The sequence below is a fragment of the Scleropages formosus genome, chromosome 24 (genome assembly GCF_900964775.1).
Source record: "Scleropages formosus chromosome 24, fSclFor1.1, whole genome shotgun sequence".
Taxonomy (NCBI): domain Eukaryota; kingdom Metazoa; phylum Chordata; class Actinopteri; order Osteoglossiformes; family Osteoglossidae; genus Scleropages; species Scleropages formosus.
Genome location: NC_041829.1, coordinates 16,259,664 through 16,277,143, shown reverse-complemented (window position 1 = coordinate 16,277,143; position 17,480 = coordinate 16,259,664). Strand labels below are relative to the sequence as shown.

The 17,480-nt window shown below is 50.7% G+C and overlaps 1 protein-coding gene across 1 annotated transcript in view; it reads left to right on the top strand.

Moving 5' to 3' along the window:
* Window positions 1-12,946, top strand: part of LOC108939701 (serine-rich coiled-coil domain-containing protein 2-like) — a 48,916-nt gene extending 35,970 nt beyond the window's left edge. Inside the window, exons 8-10 of the mRNA XM_018761256.2 lie at window positions 844-930; window positions 3,359-3,463; window positions 12,230-12,946. Of these exons, the coding sequence (XP_018616772.2) occupies window positions 844-930; window positions 3,359-3,463; window positions 12,230-12,937 (900 nt within the window). The 3' untranslated portion in view covers window positions 12,938-12,946. The remainder of the gene's footprint in view (window positions 1-843; window positions 931-3,358; window positions 3,464-12,229) is intronic.
* Window positions 12,947-17,480: the final 4,534 nt, after the last annotated feature.

Genomic DNA, 17,480 nt, shown 5'->3' with positions numbered 1-17,480 from the left:
TTAACACTGGGAAGTGACTCGTCCTACAGGACAGTGCGCTTCCCCGTCCCGTCGCCAGGAAGCTACTTATTCCTCGGTGCGAACATGACAGGAAATAGAATTGAACAGGAGCAGGAGGTAGCCCAGCTTTTTTTTTTTTTTTTTTTTTTTTTTTTCCTCCTCTTTCAATCAGAAGCCCCCACCACCCACCTCTGACCAGGAGACAGCGTGGGGGCTCTGTGGAGGACAGGATTGAGCTCAGGATGGGGCCTTGTAGCGAAGCAGGCAGGTACCCTCCCGCTGGGCGGCAGCGCCATCGGAATTCAGCTCGTCTCCCAACCCAGGGGCAGTACGCCGCGCCTGGCGCTGCCTCATTAAAACTGCATAGACCGGGATTGCTGGGGACCCTCGGATGTTCGGCTCTTTGTTTAAGGATCATGTTCTCGCCTTGATTTTTTTTTTTTTTTTTTTTTTTTTTTCCCCCCCTCTCCTCCCCCACTTCCACAGGGGGCGTTTCCCTCTTTAGAACGAGTGCCCCCGCTGCCTCCTGCCACGTTGGGGCTTTGCTTGAGTTACAGGAGAGGTCACCTGTCATTTCTAGGCCCTCCCACCTCCTCCTTCGTCGATAAGAGGTTGGGAGCAGGACTCTTTCTGTATGTCACGTATAGGTAGCTGGTAGCATAGTGGTTAGAGCTGCTGCCTTCGGACCCAAAGTTCGCAGGTTCGAATCCCACTTCGAGCTTTATTATCCTTCAAGGTGCTTATTCGAAATTGCCCAGCTCTATAAATGGGTAAATAATTGTGTTGCTTCGGAGGGAAGCGTCACCTGAATGAATAAATGTACGAAATGGAATTCCTTGTCAGGTGGAGGCGCTGATGAGGGAGGCGCGGGAGCTGCGAGAGGAGCTGAGGAAGAAGGAGCAGACCATCTTGCTGCTGACCCAACAAATGGTGAGTGCTCTGCGGCTCTCCTGCAAGACTGCTCCCAGGGTATGGACGTGGCCGTGTCGAAAAACGAGCTTGTTTCTTGTTCCGTTCAGAGAACACCTTCTTCAGAACCAGCATGAAAAATAACTAGTGAATTGAGTTGCAAACAATAATAAAATAACATTTATTTGTTCTACTGATGCTTTTCTCAAAGGCCGCTTAAAATCTCTGGTTTTTATACTAAGACACTTATTACCCAGCTGTAGGAGTGGTAATATATTTACTGTATCAGTTCAGGGTAAGTACCTTACTCAAGGGTACCATAGCAGAAGCAGCAATATGAACCTGGGACTTTCATATTGCATGCTGACAGTTTTGACCGCTATGCCACCTGCTGCTACAAAAACAAAATACGTTTCATGACATCGCATGGTTGGTAGCGCCGCCGAATAGCAAATTGGTATCGCAGCTGTTGTCTCGAGAATTTACACAGTCACAGATGATATTTGATATATTTCCAGATGTAAGAAGGGTGGGTGCCTGGATTCGGTTCAGTTGAGTTTAGAGTGTGGAACAAAGTTACTGGGAATGATCCAGGGTTTCAGGGTGTCATAAGAGTTATAATTGACTGTGAGGGAAAGTCAGCTGGCAGGTGAGGAGAGGAAAACAAAAAAACACCGGCAAAGAAAGGGAGACAGATAAACCCATCCTTGGCATTTTACCGTGGTGACAAGGTACCTGTCTGGATATGATCTGGACAAGATTGAGCTGTAGATTATGAAACTAAGTCTGTTGTCCACACTAGTTTTTGGTCCTCTAAATTTTCCAAACTTGATATCCTCTCATTTACTTGAGGCCTAATAATTATATTGCCTTTGGATCCATCTCCCATCTGCAGCTGTAAGTACCCTTGAGCAAGGTACTTACCCTAAATTGCTCCAGTAAAATTACCCAGCTCTATGAATGGATAATTAATTGTAACTGGATTAACATCAGTTCAATACCAGTATGTTTATAAAAAAAAAAAAGGTAAAACCCGACACCAGCGGATTTGAACGCTGGCCAACGCCTGAACACTCACCATATAAATGTAGATTTTATTTTTTTTGTGCAATTTGATGATGCCCTAACCGTGAAATTTAATTCCTTTAAATGGTTTATTTTTTCGCTGAATAGTCTCTTGATTTTTAATGTTTTCTGGAAGACCTTGAAAGATGGATGGAAAATTTGCGCGGTGATGTTTTAACAGAATAAAACAATTTACTTTGTCTTCAGGTTTGTTGGCTTGCACAGCTGTAGCGTAACAAGAAAAAGTGAAACACTTGTTACTGAGCTGCTTCTGAGGTTGTTAAAGAAGGAAAAAGCATAAAGAAAAGAGCATCGAGCCGATATGACGGTATTAGGACAAAATGTTAGTTGGGTTAGGGGGATTTATTCTGTACTGACATCTTTGCAGAGTTAACTTTGTGCTATACGAACAGGTTTACAATGATTTACCTTTTTATATAACGGGGTATTCTTACAGTATCTGTTTAAGTATGTTGATCAAGGGTACTGCAGCAGGTGTGGGATTCGAACCAGCACCCTCCAAATTACTGCGCTGCTGTAATGATGATGAAGCGCTGAAGGATGTTTTTCACCTCTCTGGGTGAGCATTTCTACTTGTTGACTGAGGTTCGTTCGCCCCCTGCGTGGAGTTCTTCCTCCATTCGTAGCCCCCCCCGGCCTCGAACCGGAGCATTTTTTTTTTTTTTTTTTTACGGTGCTCTGCTCGGACCCAAGTGCGGGAGCCCCGGGGAGGGTGAATGAGCCGAGAGCGATTGCTTCCCGCCCTTGATAGCCTTGTTGTAGTTACTCTAACAGACCCTGTCATCTTGAGCTCTGGCCACATTTTTTTTTTTTTTATTAAATGGAAATATAGAAAGAGCCTCTTGAAATAATGACTGATCAATACACCTCAGCGCCTCTAATTGTGCGACCAATAGTCGATATGATCTCGAGGGCCTCCGGCTTCTCGGCTGGCTTCCGTCCTCCCGCGTGAAACGGAGTTCAGCACAGCTGTTCTGGTCCAGGTGGACGCAACACGTGGTGCTTGCGTGGCGGTCAAGGAGCGTTCAAGTCCCCCAGGGCTCCAAGCTGTTAACACCGTTGAGGAAGGCTCTTCACAGGAATAGCGCCATAAAAATATCTAGAGATAAAATTATAAAAACCCTCTGAACAAAACCATTTCAGGAGAGGATCTGGAGGGATTTTCTGTTTTCCATCCATACAGTCATTCAATATTGTCCAGTGCTGGGTCTTGGTGGTCCAGCCCCTATCCCAGAATCATAAGGCTGTGAGCTGGGTACATCCTGGACAGGCCAGAAATCCATCACAGGACATTTTTCTGTTTTATGATTGTGTTTTGTATTGGCTATTTTTTATTTATTTATTTAAAATTTTTCTTTTCTAGTCAACGTCAGCACAGGGTGGTGACTGTCCATGTCAGCAGAAGGCAGCGGGGGACGAGCGGTCCAACCGTGACCAGGCCACCCAGACGCTGTGGAGAGGACATGTGGTGAGATGAGGCCTCCTGGCTCTACCTAAGTTTCCCGCAAAGGAAAAAGCCACGCCTCCAATTGGCTGTCTCTGCACACTCGCACCCTCAACACCCTATGAACATTTTAGCGGAGCGGTGCTGGGGAAGAACCGAGAACGGCTGGGTGGTGGTTTAAAAATTCACTTCGTACTAGGTGGTTGCAAGTTCAGATCCCTTAAGGGACTTGCCTAAACTGGTCCAGTTGAACGTAAGACAACGATGATCAATGGTACGAAACGGCGATCGATCGACACATCAGTCAGAGCGTCACGTTGTTTCTGAAGGGAGGGCGAACGCCCGTATTCCGTCCCCCTCTTCTCCCTGAGGTTGGCAGCTGCAGGGACGGTGTTGGTTTTGGGCTCCTGCACACCCCGGCACCTCGGAGCACCTCTTTCCCCGATCAAAGGTGGGCGCCATTGATCATGGAAATGCCACCAAGGGTCAGCAGTGCGTCTCGTGGGGTCGACAGGCTTTGTTAGCCGACCGCGGTGCCGTCGGCAACGCCGTGGTTGCCGGTCCAGAGGCAGCTACTCGGAAACCACCCCAAACTGGAACTGTTGCCGGTGCACGTGGCACACCGATGGGCTTGGGGAGGAAGCGGCCGCATCGTTGCTTAATAAACGTCCCGCAGAATCGGATCCGTTTCAGCGTAGAGGTATCTAAGGACATGGGCGACCTGCATGGGGCCAGGGGACAGACGCGGTGTTTAATGACAGCGGTGCGCACCCTTCGTACGGTCGCTTTGCAACTTCGTTCACACTTGTATTTTTTTCATTTGCATTTTTAAGCTTTGTGTTTTTTTATTTTTTTATTTTTTAAAAAGTCTCAAAGTACCGTTTGGGGCAGGTTGAGGGTGGGAGAAGGAGTCGGTCGCATTTCACGGCTGGGATTTACAGCCCCGTTTATAGCGTACCGTAGCAGGCCGATAAAGTTCTCCACGACAGGTGGTTGCGGCGGAGGGATGCGGGGAGGGAGAAGGAGCGGGAGATAAGGCGCGCTCGCACCTATAATGGCACGCAGGGTTCGGGGGCGACGCTGCGTGCCGCTAATTGAATTCCTGTGCGCCGAGAGCGCCGAATGCCAGGCGGCACGCGGAGATAAGTCCGGTGGAGGGAAATTAAAGCGCGGCATTCTGTCCGTCGCCCTCTTTTTGTCGGGCCACCTTTCGTTTCCGTGCGAAACGGTTGGAGTTCACAGAGACCGTGGCGTGGGATAGCACGAGCATTTCTTCTCGGTGTCGCTGTGCCTCTCGGTCCAAGGTAAAGAGGAGGGGTACGTGCATTTAGTAAACCGGCCCATGACGACTGCTGGGACGTGCCGTCTCAGATGTGTGGCGAGGGTTCAGGGGTAGGGGGGTGGCACGCATGCAGTGTGAGGTGTCCTGATCACTGGATGGAAGGCAGTTACCACTTTGTGTGAACTCCACTATGGTTTTATGCCATATAAAACAAATGTGTGCTGTTTATTCTTTTATTCAACACTTTTCTCAAGACCTGCATAACCTTCCTATGCTTTTTTTTTTTTTTTTTTTTTTTTTTTTTTTTTTTTTTTTAACCCTTTTATACAACTGGGTAATTTTTACCGTGTTAATTCAGGGTGAGTACCTTGTTCAAGGGTATGAACGCTGATTAGAACCTGGGTGATGAGTCGAAACGCGATGCTAATGTGGAACGCGGTCGTGGGTTCCCATATGTAGGAATGGACGTATTTTCCCAAAACACAGAGTATTAACAGGATTACACACACACACACACACACACACACATCGTGGACGGGTCTAAATAATAATCAGCTGCCGCCTGGCGCGGGATCCAGGGTGGAGGCGCTGCTCCGAGGAGCGGGTACCTTTTCAAAACGGGTGCGATGGAGTCATTGGTCATCCTCTCCACTGGGTGGCGCTATGAAATGGCCGTTGTAAAGAAAAGGTGTGGGAGACATGCTCCCCGTTGACCTGAAACGTCTGATCTTTGGGACTGAGACGGCACAAATGAACACCATGCACCAGCGGTAACAAATCCGTTGCTCTCCTCAGGCTGCGAGCCGTACCGTAGCTTAGGTGACGGGATGTTGGCAGGGGACACCCGACTATCCGACTTTGTCCGCAGCCTTTGCCAAGAACCATTACGTTACAGTTATGCATTTGGCAGATGCTTTTCTCCAGAGTGATGTACAACTCAGAGCAAACAAAAGTGCATTTCACAACCGAGGGCTTAGAGACGCACAATTATTGAAACACAACTTGTTTAATAACGCCGTTTTCCCAGTGCGCATTCAAATGGATGCCTACAAGAAGCGATGTAGCAATATCAAAATATGTTGATAAAAGTAACCGATGTCGTAGGACTAATTTAGAAAGCTGACAGGATATCAGGAGGGAGGTGAATTTGAGAGGCAGTTCTGAGACTCTTTGAAGGGAGGGATTCAGCAGCTCCGAGGGACAGAGGGAGCCACATCTGGGACTAAACTGAGAACTGGTGTAGTTTGATTTTTGGATCTTTATTAGGGGGGTCACCAAGCATCCAGAGGTGAAAGAGTGCAGTGCAGGCAGCGATCACGTCCTGAAGGTTTCGGGGGGCGGGGCGGGGGACAGATTCTCAACTGTCTTGTTGCTTTAACCGAAGCGTTGAACTTGATACGGGCAGCTACAGGAAGCCAACGGAGAGGGAGGGGATACCATTCGGTGATTATATTTTATGTTTGTATCATCTTCTGAAATGGTTTACAGCACAAATAACTGGTAGAGCAGGAAGGAAGGGTTGATGATGATTAGGACATGAAAGCGGGCTGCGATGATTATGCAAATTAATGCAGTGGTGTTATTAGCAGAATGGTTGTATTACGTTGACTGCGATCGCTGCGTCGTGACGAAACGTGCGGGACGAGGCGAGCATCATCATGTGGTCATTAGTCGAAGAAATATAGACATGTCGCACCGAGGAGGAAGGAGACTCTGCTCCCATTTTACATGGTTTACCCCTCTCCCCTCCCCCGCATCCTCCCTGGAGGCGACGCCGCAGGCCCGACGGCCGTGAAGCGGAGGGTACGAGTAATTGCGTTATACAGGGAAACGGCGAGGCCTGTCCTCTCCCTGAGCCAACTGCGGTGGCAGAAAGGAGGAGGAGCGGTCGGTCACAGGAAACAGGCTGGTCTCCCCGGGGGGTACGCCCTCCCCCTCCTCTGCAGCCCACTCCCCCTCCAAACATGCATTTGTCCAATTTAAAGATCGTGACAAAATGCCCCAAGACGAGCCGAGCTGCGGTTGCCACCCCATCCCCACCGCTGCTGCGCCCGGGGGTGTCCTTGTAGGTCCCTCCATCTGTGCTTCCTGCCGCTGAGACACATGCACCCCCTCCGCCGCTCCTCAGAATCCCAGAATCGCCCCGAGGATGATCTGTTGGCCGACAGTGGGTGAGATGCAGCGACTCCCCCCCTCTCAGCTGCCGGGGCTGGGAGGTGCAAATTACAACGGGAGCTAAGGAGGCGGCGCAGACCCTGCACCCGACCCCTGGCCACGTACGTGGCCGTCGCCACGTGTTCGGTCAAAACGCTTCCCGCAGCAACTCGATGCGAGTCGTGGAAAAAGCCGCCATATTTTGGTACGAGGTTTATTTTCCGTGTGCGCTTGCTTCCGGTGGTCCGGCCTTCATCCGCGTCGGCCTGCAGCCGTCATCCGCACGTGTGTTGGGTGCGGCCATCTGCGGGTGCGGGGGGTCAATCCTCTAATGATCTAACTGTACACTCCATACCTCATCCTACTTTTCTCTCTCTCTCTGTGTGTGTGTGTGTGTGTGTGTGTGTGTGTGTGTGTGTGTGTGTGTGTGTGTGTGTGTGTGTGTGTGTGTGTGTGTGTGTGTGTGTGTGTGTGTGTGTGTGTGTGGAGGTCAGAGGTTTCGAGACGATGGAGCTAATAGGGATTTGGGGGAGTGGCTTAAGCAAGGTGTGGCTGCGGGTCTCTGTTCCACTGCATCACACCTCCTTTTCGCCTTTCTTCTCCCTGTCCGTCTCTCTCTCTCTGTGTCCGTCTCTCTCCGCCTCTCTCTCTCTGCACAGGGTGTGCTGCCTGCTCCTTTCCTCTCTCCCTGGCGGGGCTCGTACCAGGGACCCTCCTGGCCTAATGTGCCCCACCACAGACAAAGTGAGTGACTAACACTGCCTGGCGCCCCCCCCCCCCCCCCCCCCCCAGCATTAATTACATAAATGTGGTTATAAAGGAGAGCGCAGTATTTTTGCCATAACGTTGTACCTGTTTGACTTTGTCTGGAACATTAACATTTTATTCAGGTAATGGAGAATAATATAATACATGATATATACAATTTGTGTGTGTGTGTGTGTGTGTGTGTGTGTGTGTATATATTATATATATATATATATATATATATATATATATATATATACACACAGAAAAATATATATATATTTTTTTAGCTGTTTTGCTAAAAATTGTGCTCTCAGTTTTGTCATCTGTCTCTCCTTTTCCTCCCAAGCACCTGCGTGTTTCTGTCAATTTGTGTGTGAGAGAGAGAGACTGGGCACTGGTGTGCAAGGTTTTGCTATGGACAGGTACAGCGTGTAAAAAAAAAATCAGAAGTTGCACCGAGTACTTAAAAAAAAAAAAAAAAAAAAAAAAAAAAAAAAGTTTCCCCTTTTTCTCAACTTCCGTTGTCCGACAGGCATTAAATCCATCTTCCTGCAGCAGTCAGGCGGAGAAAGTGTGTTTGTGCTGCTGGCCAGCGCTGCGTTTTGAGCACACAGGCCTATTGTAGACCAAATCACATATTCTCTTTTTCTCTCCCCCCTCCTTCTGTTGCAGATACATGTAGCTCTATTCCTGGCATCTGTAAATATTTTATTTATGCTTTCGCCCCCCCCGCTCTTGTCTCCGATTCATACTGTTGCAATACCTGAGCGGCGGAGCTACACGTACGCACTCGCAGCGTAGTGCGTTTGTAGGATCTAATGAGGACGCCGATTGCACCTTCGCCAGGCTGCGGCTCCGCGGGCGAACGTTGAAATCGATGGCAGCTGTAGTCACGCGCTCGCCCTCGGGGGCGAAGAGACGCGTTAACGCGTCGATTGGCGCTTTCTCTCCGCTGGACTGTAGGTGGTGCGCGATGCTGTGCGATGGGGAAGAAAATCAAGGTTATTCCCATTTGTCTCAAAGTGATTTTTATTATTATTAACAATAATAGTATGTAGTTGACACATTTGTCCAAAGTGACTTACAACATTGTTTGTACAATGACTTCTTATTAATACAGAGTAATTTTTACTGTACCGGTTCAAAGTACCTCGATCAAGGGCACTACAGCAGGAACTGATCCTGGCTCCTGTGTGAAATTTTGAGGTCTAGGGTGGGGGGACCGCTTCTGAGTTCAGATCCCCACCCCCCCGCCACTGGCTGCATATGAATAGTTTTAATGGGGACACAGAGGAGAGCAGATATGGAATATTTTTATACATACTGCTTTATCAATATTATCGGGGACCAGCTTACGTTTTTTGATTGAATGACGTCTTTATTTCAGTGTGTGTGTGTGTGTGTGTGTGTGTGTGTGTGTGTGTGTGTGTGTGTGTGTGTGTGTGTGAGAAATAGTTCCCTGATGTGCTTATGCAAGTGCTTTGCTGTGCATCTCCTGTCCGTGTGTGTGTGTGTCCGAGAATATCTTTGCCACGCCATCGGGAGCGAGACGTGCGCTCGCGTGCGTTCGTGCCTCTGCCCTCGGGCTGACGATCTCCCTGTGACCACCTTGTCCTGTTGTTTTTCTCTCCTTCTGCTTCTCCCATAATGCCTTGGGACAGGAGTGGAGCAGCTAGTGCATTTCTTCCGCGATAAAGCGTGGTACAGTACCGTTTCAGATTTCTCTACCATCCGCAACCTCACGGTGAAGCATGTCCATTCCGATTACCCTCCCCGGTCCCGTCCCGCCCTGCTGCATGACCCGTGCCTGTCCTCGCCCATGTCCAAGTGGCGCAGTCCGCTGATGCCTCTCCCCGCCTTGACAGGCGTCCACCGGTGTGAACATCGCCGTTGTTCTTCTGCGCTGTGTGTCAGACAGCATTCCATGCATGTTCATCTCTCATTTCGCCCCCTGCTGTTTAGCTGTTGCCCCCCCCCCAAGTCGGCCGGTTCTCGTCAAGCTGCAACCTGAGCGTCCCGTCCTCTCTTTGTTTACTTCACTCTCCCTTCCGCTCCTTTGCTCCCCTCGCCTCTCCTACTTGCCGTATCCTCGTCTCTCCACATCCTCGTGGATGGGGAAAAAAGCCCTTGCAGCGAAAGCCAGTCGATCAGTCGGTGTTCGCTGTGGAGGGAAGGCTCTTGGTGTTCTTGGTTAGCGAGGTGCGGACATGTTGTTCTTGTGCAGCTCCGCTGCAGGACAGGAAATATATACTTTTTTAATAAAAAAAAAAAATAAATAAATAATTTTACATGTTAAATCAGGTGATTCACTTTACCCGTGTGCAAAAAAGAATAAGAAGTCTGTTTTATGTCAAGGTAAATTCAACAAAAACTCATCATATAAGGTGTCTAACAGTAATGGGTGGGCCTCGTCATTAGAAAAATAAGTTGCAATATGATCATCCGCAATGCTCAAATGGTACGAACGCTTCCCGATCCTGGAATTTGATTAATTTCCTCCTCCTCTTGCTCCGCCGGTGTAGGTTCTGGCTGCTGCGCTGCATCACGGCTCCTTCCTTGGCCTCTTCGCCTTCGCCTCATGGAGATCGAGATCGCCAGCATTAGATGCCTTCCGCATTTCAATATGATTTTTAATTTCCCCTCCCCTCGCCCCCCTTTGTCCGCGGTTGACTGATGGTGTTCTTTTTTTTCCTCCCCCCCACTCATTTTATTATTATTGTAATTATCATTTAAAGAGCAGAGTGCTCGGTGGAATTGCTTGTGGGTATCCATTGTCATTATTCAAATGGGCCTCGAGTCAATTTAGATGGGAGTGAATGAAATTAAACGGCAGGGCCGCAGTTTTGCGAATTGGCATTTGCTGGCGAGTTGACCTATTGAACGTGGTGCTCCGGGGCAAGGTGGCCAGCTTGGGCTTGTAGGCGGGGCCTCCGGAGGGGCAGGCTCCCTGATTGGTCACAAGGGGGGAGGGTGTGGCTAAACGGGACAAGGTGAGCTCCTCCTTGAAACACCTGCCGTGCGGTTTGAGGAGGTGCTCTCCGGTTGTCTGTCTTCATCAGCTGGTGCCTCCTCATGTGAGTGCGCAGTCATTAATAATGAACGAAACCCCGAACAGGTTGCGAAGGACTTGGTTCTACTGGGTACGAACGCGTATTCGTCGCCCTCCCTTTGTCGTCACCACCTGTCCCTTTCCAATTGGGTTACGCTGACTTTGGGGGGGGCTGTTTCTTAAATATTTAAAGACCGCCAGCAGAGGAAAGGGATTGAAGACGCAAGGCCGGTTGGTGGCGAGGTGTTGGAGCCGTAGCTGGTCAGCTCATTTCAACAGGGCTGCAGTGCATCGAGATGATCGGTAGGTGGCGGTGTGGGTCAGCAAATCCTCCTCCGCGTGGACTCATGGGTAACGATGGGCTGGTGGCTCGAGGAGCTCGGCTCGTTGGGATCAGCTTTGATGTTAAACCTCAAAGCCCATTGCGTGGCCCACGATTATATAGACATATATTATACAGACAGTTACGTTTGTGTGCCAATCGGGAGGTCTTCCCGGCATCAGCGCAGGGAAGCGCTTCCCCCCCCCCATGGTTGTGGATCGTACCACATTCTTAGGTCTCAAGCTAGATGTATGCCAGGTTTTTACCCTTTCGTTACAACTCCAAGGGATCCTTTTCCGCTCTAAACTGCGATGCTGCAGTCTTCTCGCAAGATTGAGATCGGGGAGTTAAGACGTACCCACTGCTTTTTGAACCGTGGACCTTTTTTTATTCTTTCACTTTATTCCATGTGCTCTGTGCGCCCGAGATGTTTAGAGTTGGCATCATTGACTATGGTTCCCATTTAGAGGACCTTTCACCAGGACTGCCCCTGTGCAACAAATAGCCCAGGCTCTCTGATCGCACCGCGGGATGCACTTCAAAGCCTGCGCTCGCTTCGCGGCTGCGCGCCCCCACCTGCCTCCTCGGTGTCCGAAAGGCGGAGGGTTTTATCTGACGGAATTATTCTGTTTGAGGTGCCCCGGCTGAGGCTGCGATGGTTCGGAACAAGAGGGCTAGGAAGTCGCCGCGTTTCCCCCGCTTAATGAGCACCGTTAAATGTTAATAAGGGGTCGGTTTTTCGTAGGCGGCCCACCGCGGGTACTAACCTTTCCCTAATTGAAGAGCGGTACCTTTGCGCGGTCGCGCTCAGGCAGACCGCTGTGGCCCGTGCGCACCTCGGTGCCCCCTGCGTGCCGTCACCTTGCATTCTCTTTGTTAGCCAACGGCAAACCCGACGCGCTTCTTTTCGACGAAGCGTAGCCCAAGTCGGCGTACGCCTTTCCAGTTGCTCGGGCTCATGGAGACCTTGAACTTGGCACTGCCTGTGCTGTAATAAGAGCTCAGACCTTGCCATGCTGTTCTGCAGCAGCAGGCTTGAAGGAATTGAACTTGCTGTGCTGCGGTACATCTCAGGAAGGCCGTATGCGGACGTGATGTTTATTCGTGAAAAGCTTCGGGAGGGAGGATTTCTCAGAATCGATCGTGATTTTGCAGTTTTTTTTTTTTTTTTTTTTTTTTCCTCCCCCCCCACCTTCCCTCTTAATGACCATCTTCTGCTCCTTGTTTCCTCAGCCTCAAGTACTACAGCCTTCCATCCCTTGTCCCAGCGTGCAGCTTGCCTCGGGAAGACTAACGCGAACAACTTCAACAGAGGACCCCGGTGACGTCCCCAGATCTGCTTCTGTGGATGTCTCACCGAGGAGCGGGTCCGGTTCTCCCCTGGACCTAGAGGACTCCGCTGCTGCTGCTGCTGCTGTTTGCTCGGCGCCTGGGTCACACGGCCTCAGAACGCATCATGGAGCGGAACTGCCTGGACGCTCCGCCTTCATCACAGGGGCGACCGGGGCTATCGGACACCCAGGACCTGTCGAACAGCCCCCTCGCCCACTAAGCGGTCCCTACGCCGATGTCCGACACCTCCGATTTCCTAGAGAGAGGGCGCCCGCTCCCACCCAGCTCCCAGGCTATCCCTCCTCCTCCTCCACCACACGCGCCCCGCTGCGAGTCAGGGCAATGGAGGGCGTTGCCAGAACCCGTGTGGGTGCTGCAGCGCCACTCAAAACAAAGCAGCTGCCCCCGCCCTCCCGGGGCCTGCCCTGCTTCAGCTCCGGGCCCCCTGCTCCTACAGCTTCGTCCGTGAACCCGTCCGCCCTCGGACCCCCTCGCCCTCGGGGGCAAAGGGAGCAACCCGGGGGGAGAGAACCGGAAGGTGGTTTGGGCAAAACCCGGGGGCAAGTCCCTCCTAACCAGTCGCGCCTCCCCAAGCCAAAGATTCACTAAAACTGTAACTAAAAAATAAACAAAACGGCACAAGAACATGACCCCTCGCTGTCCCTCCCAACACTGCACACCCCCACCCCCCAAAAAAGTGAGGCTGTCTATGCTCATTCAAGGGATTAAAACCTAGCCTTATAGTTACTGATTATTATTTATTATATCGCTGAACTGAGCGTATAATGCATTCTCGGGCCATGCTTTTGAGAAGTTTAAAAAAAAAAAAAAAAAAGGAGAAAAGAAATCATAAATTCGTTGCAGAGCGGAAACGTCCTGTGTGTTTGAGTGTGTCCGCTCCTGGCGACTGTCCTGCTTGAGCGCTGTCTGTGTGCGCTGCCTACGTGCAGACGTGTGTTTTTTCAATGGCGCGCCGTCCGTTCCGTACGGGGCCCCTCTGTTGCGCTTGTAGCATCTTCCTCCGGCGCTCTTCAGTCACGCCCGGGAGCGCCCTGCCCGGGAGAGCTTCAGAAAGGGCCCGAAGGTCGGCAGCGTTCGTCTGACACGCATCCCAAATGAAGCCGGTCCCAGCAGGGGCCCTATAGTGCACCACGGGGCGATTTTGTAAAAAGAGGAGGACGGAATAATAAACCCCACATGACACAGAAGTAGTTTTCGATGCGGCGCCGTTGTGGCTTGTGGAGACTTTAACAGCAGACTGCCCGATGTATAGAAGTGCTCCACCGGTGACTCTTGCTGGTATCCTCTGTTGAGATCTCGCTTCGGCCTCCTCCACATGCCCGAGGAGCTTAGCTGTTATCGGACTCTGGTAGGAGGCCCGATCAGATAACGTAGTAAAACTGTGCTGTTGGCCTTAGCGGAGTTTAATGTACCTACTATGCTCCCGAAGGTGGCCTTTTAAAGACCGCAAGCAAGGGCTTCTTAGTTTTTTAACTAGATGTCGTTCCTCGAGCTGGATCGCTGTGGTGCGAGATGCAGCCCCTCCCTCCGTCTCTTGCTGCCCTGGGACTCCACGTGGGAAACGAGAACATTAATAAACGATTTCGCCGGTTAGTTGATGTTTAGTTTCCACCATTTAACCTTCCTCTCTAGTTGCTCAAAGCTCTGGTGTGCAACCGTGCGCTGAAATGCCTCCCCCAACACTCTCTCGTTCAGAGACACACACGCTCCCCCGGTTCCCTCTCAGCAGCGGCTTGGCTTCCTTCGACGCCCGCTTCCCTCGCAGGCTTTGCTTCCGTCCTCGTCCCTCATCCCGCTGCTTTGTCCTTGGCAGAACAAAGGAAGCCGAACAAAGACCGCGCAAACCTGAGATTAGCGCTCCGTCTCGGGACTGCGCGGGAGGCTGGGAATTGGCAGGCCGACGTCGTCGGAAGCCCTAACGTTTCCTTCCCGGACGGCTCTGTTGTAACCCCGATTGTGCATGCCAGGGGTACGGTTTAGCTGAAACTGGCGTGCGCGGTCCGTCATTGCTACCTGCCGCATCGATCCGAGGTGGGTGGGTGCGTATGCAGGTGTGCGCTCTTCCGAACCGTTCGGTGGAAGTTTTCAGATGTACCTACCTGTGGCTTTGTCGTGAGGTGCTGGTGTTGCGGGCGGACTCCTGTCTGCAGGGCCAGGTTTCGAGGACCCTTGTGTTCTGCGGTTTTTGTGATCAAACCAGAGTTTAATGAGATGTTCCTTAGTTTAACTGCCACAGGTGTCTTTTGGGTTGCCCAAGAGCGGAACCACGGCGAGGACACGAGGTAAAGCGCGGGACGCTGCAGGGTCTGGAACCTCTGACCTCACCGAGGGATCTTCCGTCGTCCTGTAACTCCGGACGGTCGTGAGCATCAATGAGAGCGCCTCGTCGTTGCCCTCGGTCTCCCGGCGATCTTGATCGACATCCTGCTGTTACCTTGTAAAAATGTTCTACGGCGCTCTGCCAATTCCAGCCCATAATCGGAGGCTTGTTAGGCTCTGTGTGCCTGATTGACCTTCCCTCCCTCTGCTTTCTGGGGCCCTGAAGGTCTGTAAAAGGTTTGCCGAATGCAATTAAGCGCAAGCCGCTGTTTTAACAGTCCCCTTAAATCTGCCCGCTCCGTTCACTCGGCTCGGGGTCCGCCCTGAGCGTCGGATACGATGCTCCTTTTCTAAAAAGCGTGGCCCTTGAGCAACGGCGACGGATGCCGGGGACGTTCGCGTCTGCAGGATTAGGCACCGGGCTGCAGCTCTGCCCAGATCACAAGCCATTATGAGGCGTAATTAGAGAGCGGCGTAGGAGTGGAGCTTGTTACCTCCCCGAATGGTGGAGATTAGATCGAGACTTTGCGCTCGGTGATCCCCAAAGCCAGGCTTAAGAGTACTTCATTGTTGTAGAACTTCCTTTTTTCAGCACACTTTTCCCCTTTTTTCCTTTAATTTTTTTTTTTTTTTTTTATTTTTACTGCGTGATCTTTTCTCCCTCTTTGCGCAAATCTCACTGGCTTGGAGATTATCCCTGTTTCTTAGTCTTATTAATTACCCCCCGCCCTCGGCCCCGTTCCAGTGAAGAAAAACTGCTCCTGCGTGTCGACCCGGGCCGTAAACACGGCGGAGCTCGGCGTCAGGAGCCGTCTGCCGTGACCTTTTCTTCTCCCCAAAAGTATTAGAAACATTTTAAAATCGAAGTTGTGATGATTCCCTGGCTGAGGTCCTTGGGTTAATCAAGGCTTTACGAGGCTGTCGGCGCATTAAGAGGAACAATCAGAGTCACAGGAAGAGCTGCTGCTTCAGTGCCTTGCAGACCCAGAAATCAGACGGGCTCCCCGGGCTAAAGTACCGTGGCCTCGGATTTCGAGTTTTTCCTCATTCCCTTCGGTCTCTGCGCTGCCCCCATGTTCTGTATTAAGAGGTATTTATTATCGGTTTAAGTTCTGCACTTTGTTCTCGTTTTTCCACAGTTCAGTTACATCACGAAATCTGACGCCGGCCTTCCTTCGCGTTATTTCTGTTGTAACTGTATCGTGCTAAAATGATATGCAAAAATTGGAAAGGACGTTGGATGAGGGGCTATGATTGTTTTCATATCAACAGCTAGATATTCTCTGCCCTTGGGCTTAGTCTTTAACAGAAATGGAGGTGTTTAGAAAGGAGGTAGTGTTTTTTTTTTTTTTTTTTTTTTTATTTGCAATCTGCTCTAATGGTGTTCCTTACTGTACTTGGAGAGGAGTTCGTGCTGAGAAGAAACAGGCGGTTTTTTTCTTGAGTCTTTGAGCATTTGGTCGGTGTCTGAAATGTCATGCGGTGGAGGTACCTTTGACGCTTTGCCTTTGGAGAAGAGCATTGTGGGAGAAACGGCAGCTGACGAGTGACCTCTGCCTACCCGCTCCTCAAGATGAACCGTACGCATTTCGTTCCGAACTGGCTCTTCGACCGGGTCGCGTAACCGTTCCTGATGTACGCGCTGCGTGGGAGGCTGTCGGTACCGGTTCGGTCGTGACGCTGGGGACCAGACGGCCGAGTTTCAGTTCTGCAGTTTGAGCTGGGATTGATTTTTTTTTTTTTTTTTTTTTTTTTTTTCTTCTCCTCCCTCCCCTTCCCTCTTTCTCCCAATAAATTTATTTATTACATTTTATTTTCCTTCTCTGCCTTTGACTTGCATGGTGGGCTGGTTTTTGAAGCCCCGCAGAACCTCTGGGCGATTATGTCCAGGTGACGAGGTGAATCCTGGACCTAGCCTTGTGCTCCACAGAGATGCGTAAACTTGCCCGGCCCCGTCGCTCACAGCCTGCTATCGCTGCGGAGGGAGCGGTAAATTATCGGGATTTACTGTCTCTCTTCACCAATCAAGCTGTCTCTGTGGGATTGTGTGCGCGCATGTGGCCGAGCGTGAATTTAGAGCGGCGAGGGAGGGGGAGGCAGCCAGAGCATCTCACGGGGTTGCGCGTGTCCTCCTGACTTCAGATGTAATGTGTGAGCTATCCCCCCCCCCATCTTTTCTCCATTGTTATTTAAGAGTTTGAGCTGGAAATGGTGAATGGTCCAATTTACAACACATCAAGTAAAACAGCAGGACATGTCTGCTGCTCATTATCATTTGTCTCCTTTATGGTTATTGTTATCTCATTAGGCGTTTATTTATCTTTCGCACTCTGAGGCCAGCCCCCCCCCCCCTCCGGCGCCGCTGCGGTGCATGTGCCCCCGGGGTAGCAGACGGACACCATGGCGTCGTCACTGGGTATCGTGGGGCGTTTCTGGTGCAGTATGATGAACGCCGGCGTCCTGCTTAATTGATGCTTCATTTGGCGAAAGAGAGGAGGGGGGTCTGCAGCACCGCTTGACCATCTGTGCCCCGTTCATATAGGGTGAAAGGCTGCCAAACCGCAACAGACGATACTTAGCCCTGCATTGTATCCTTTTGGTACAAAATAAAACCATTGCTGGTGTTGCTTAGCCTCAGCACTCTTGTCGAACCTTTACAAATGCTGGAGTGCGGGTGTAATACTACGGTAACTTTCAGTGACTTTACCAGTATTGTATATACTCTACACACCTGCATAGGACTGAAATTCATTGTGTCCGCATTACTTGCTCCACGCGCCGCTCCCCGTTCCCACGCGTGCTACACACTACG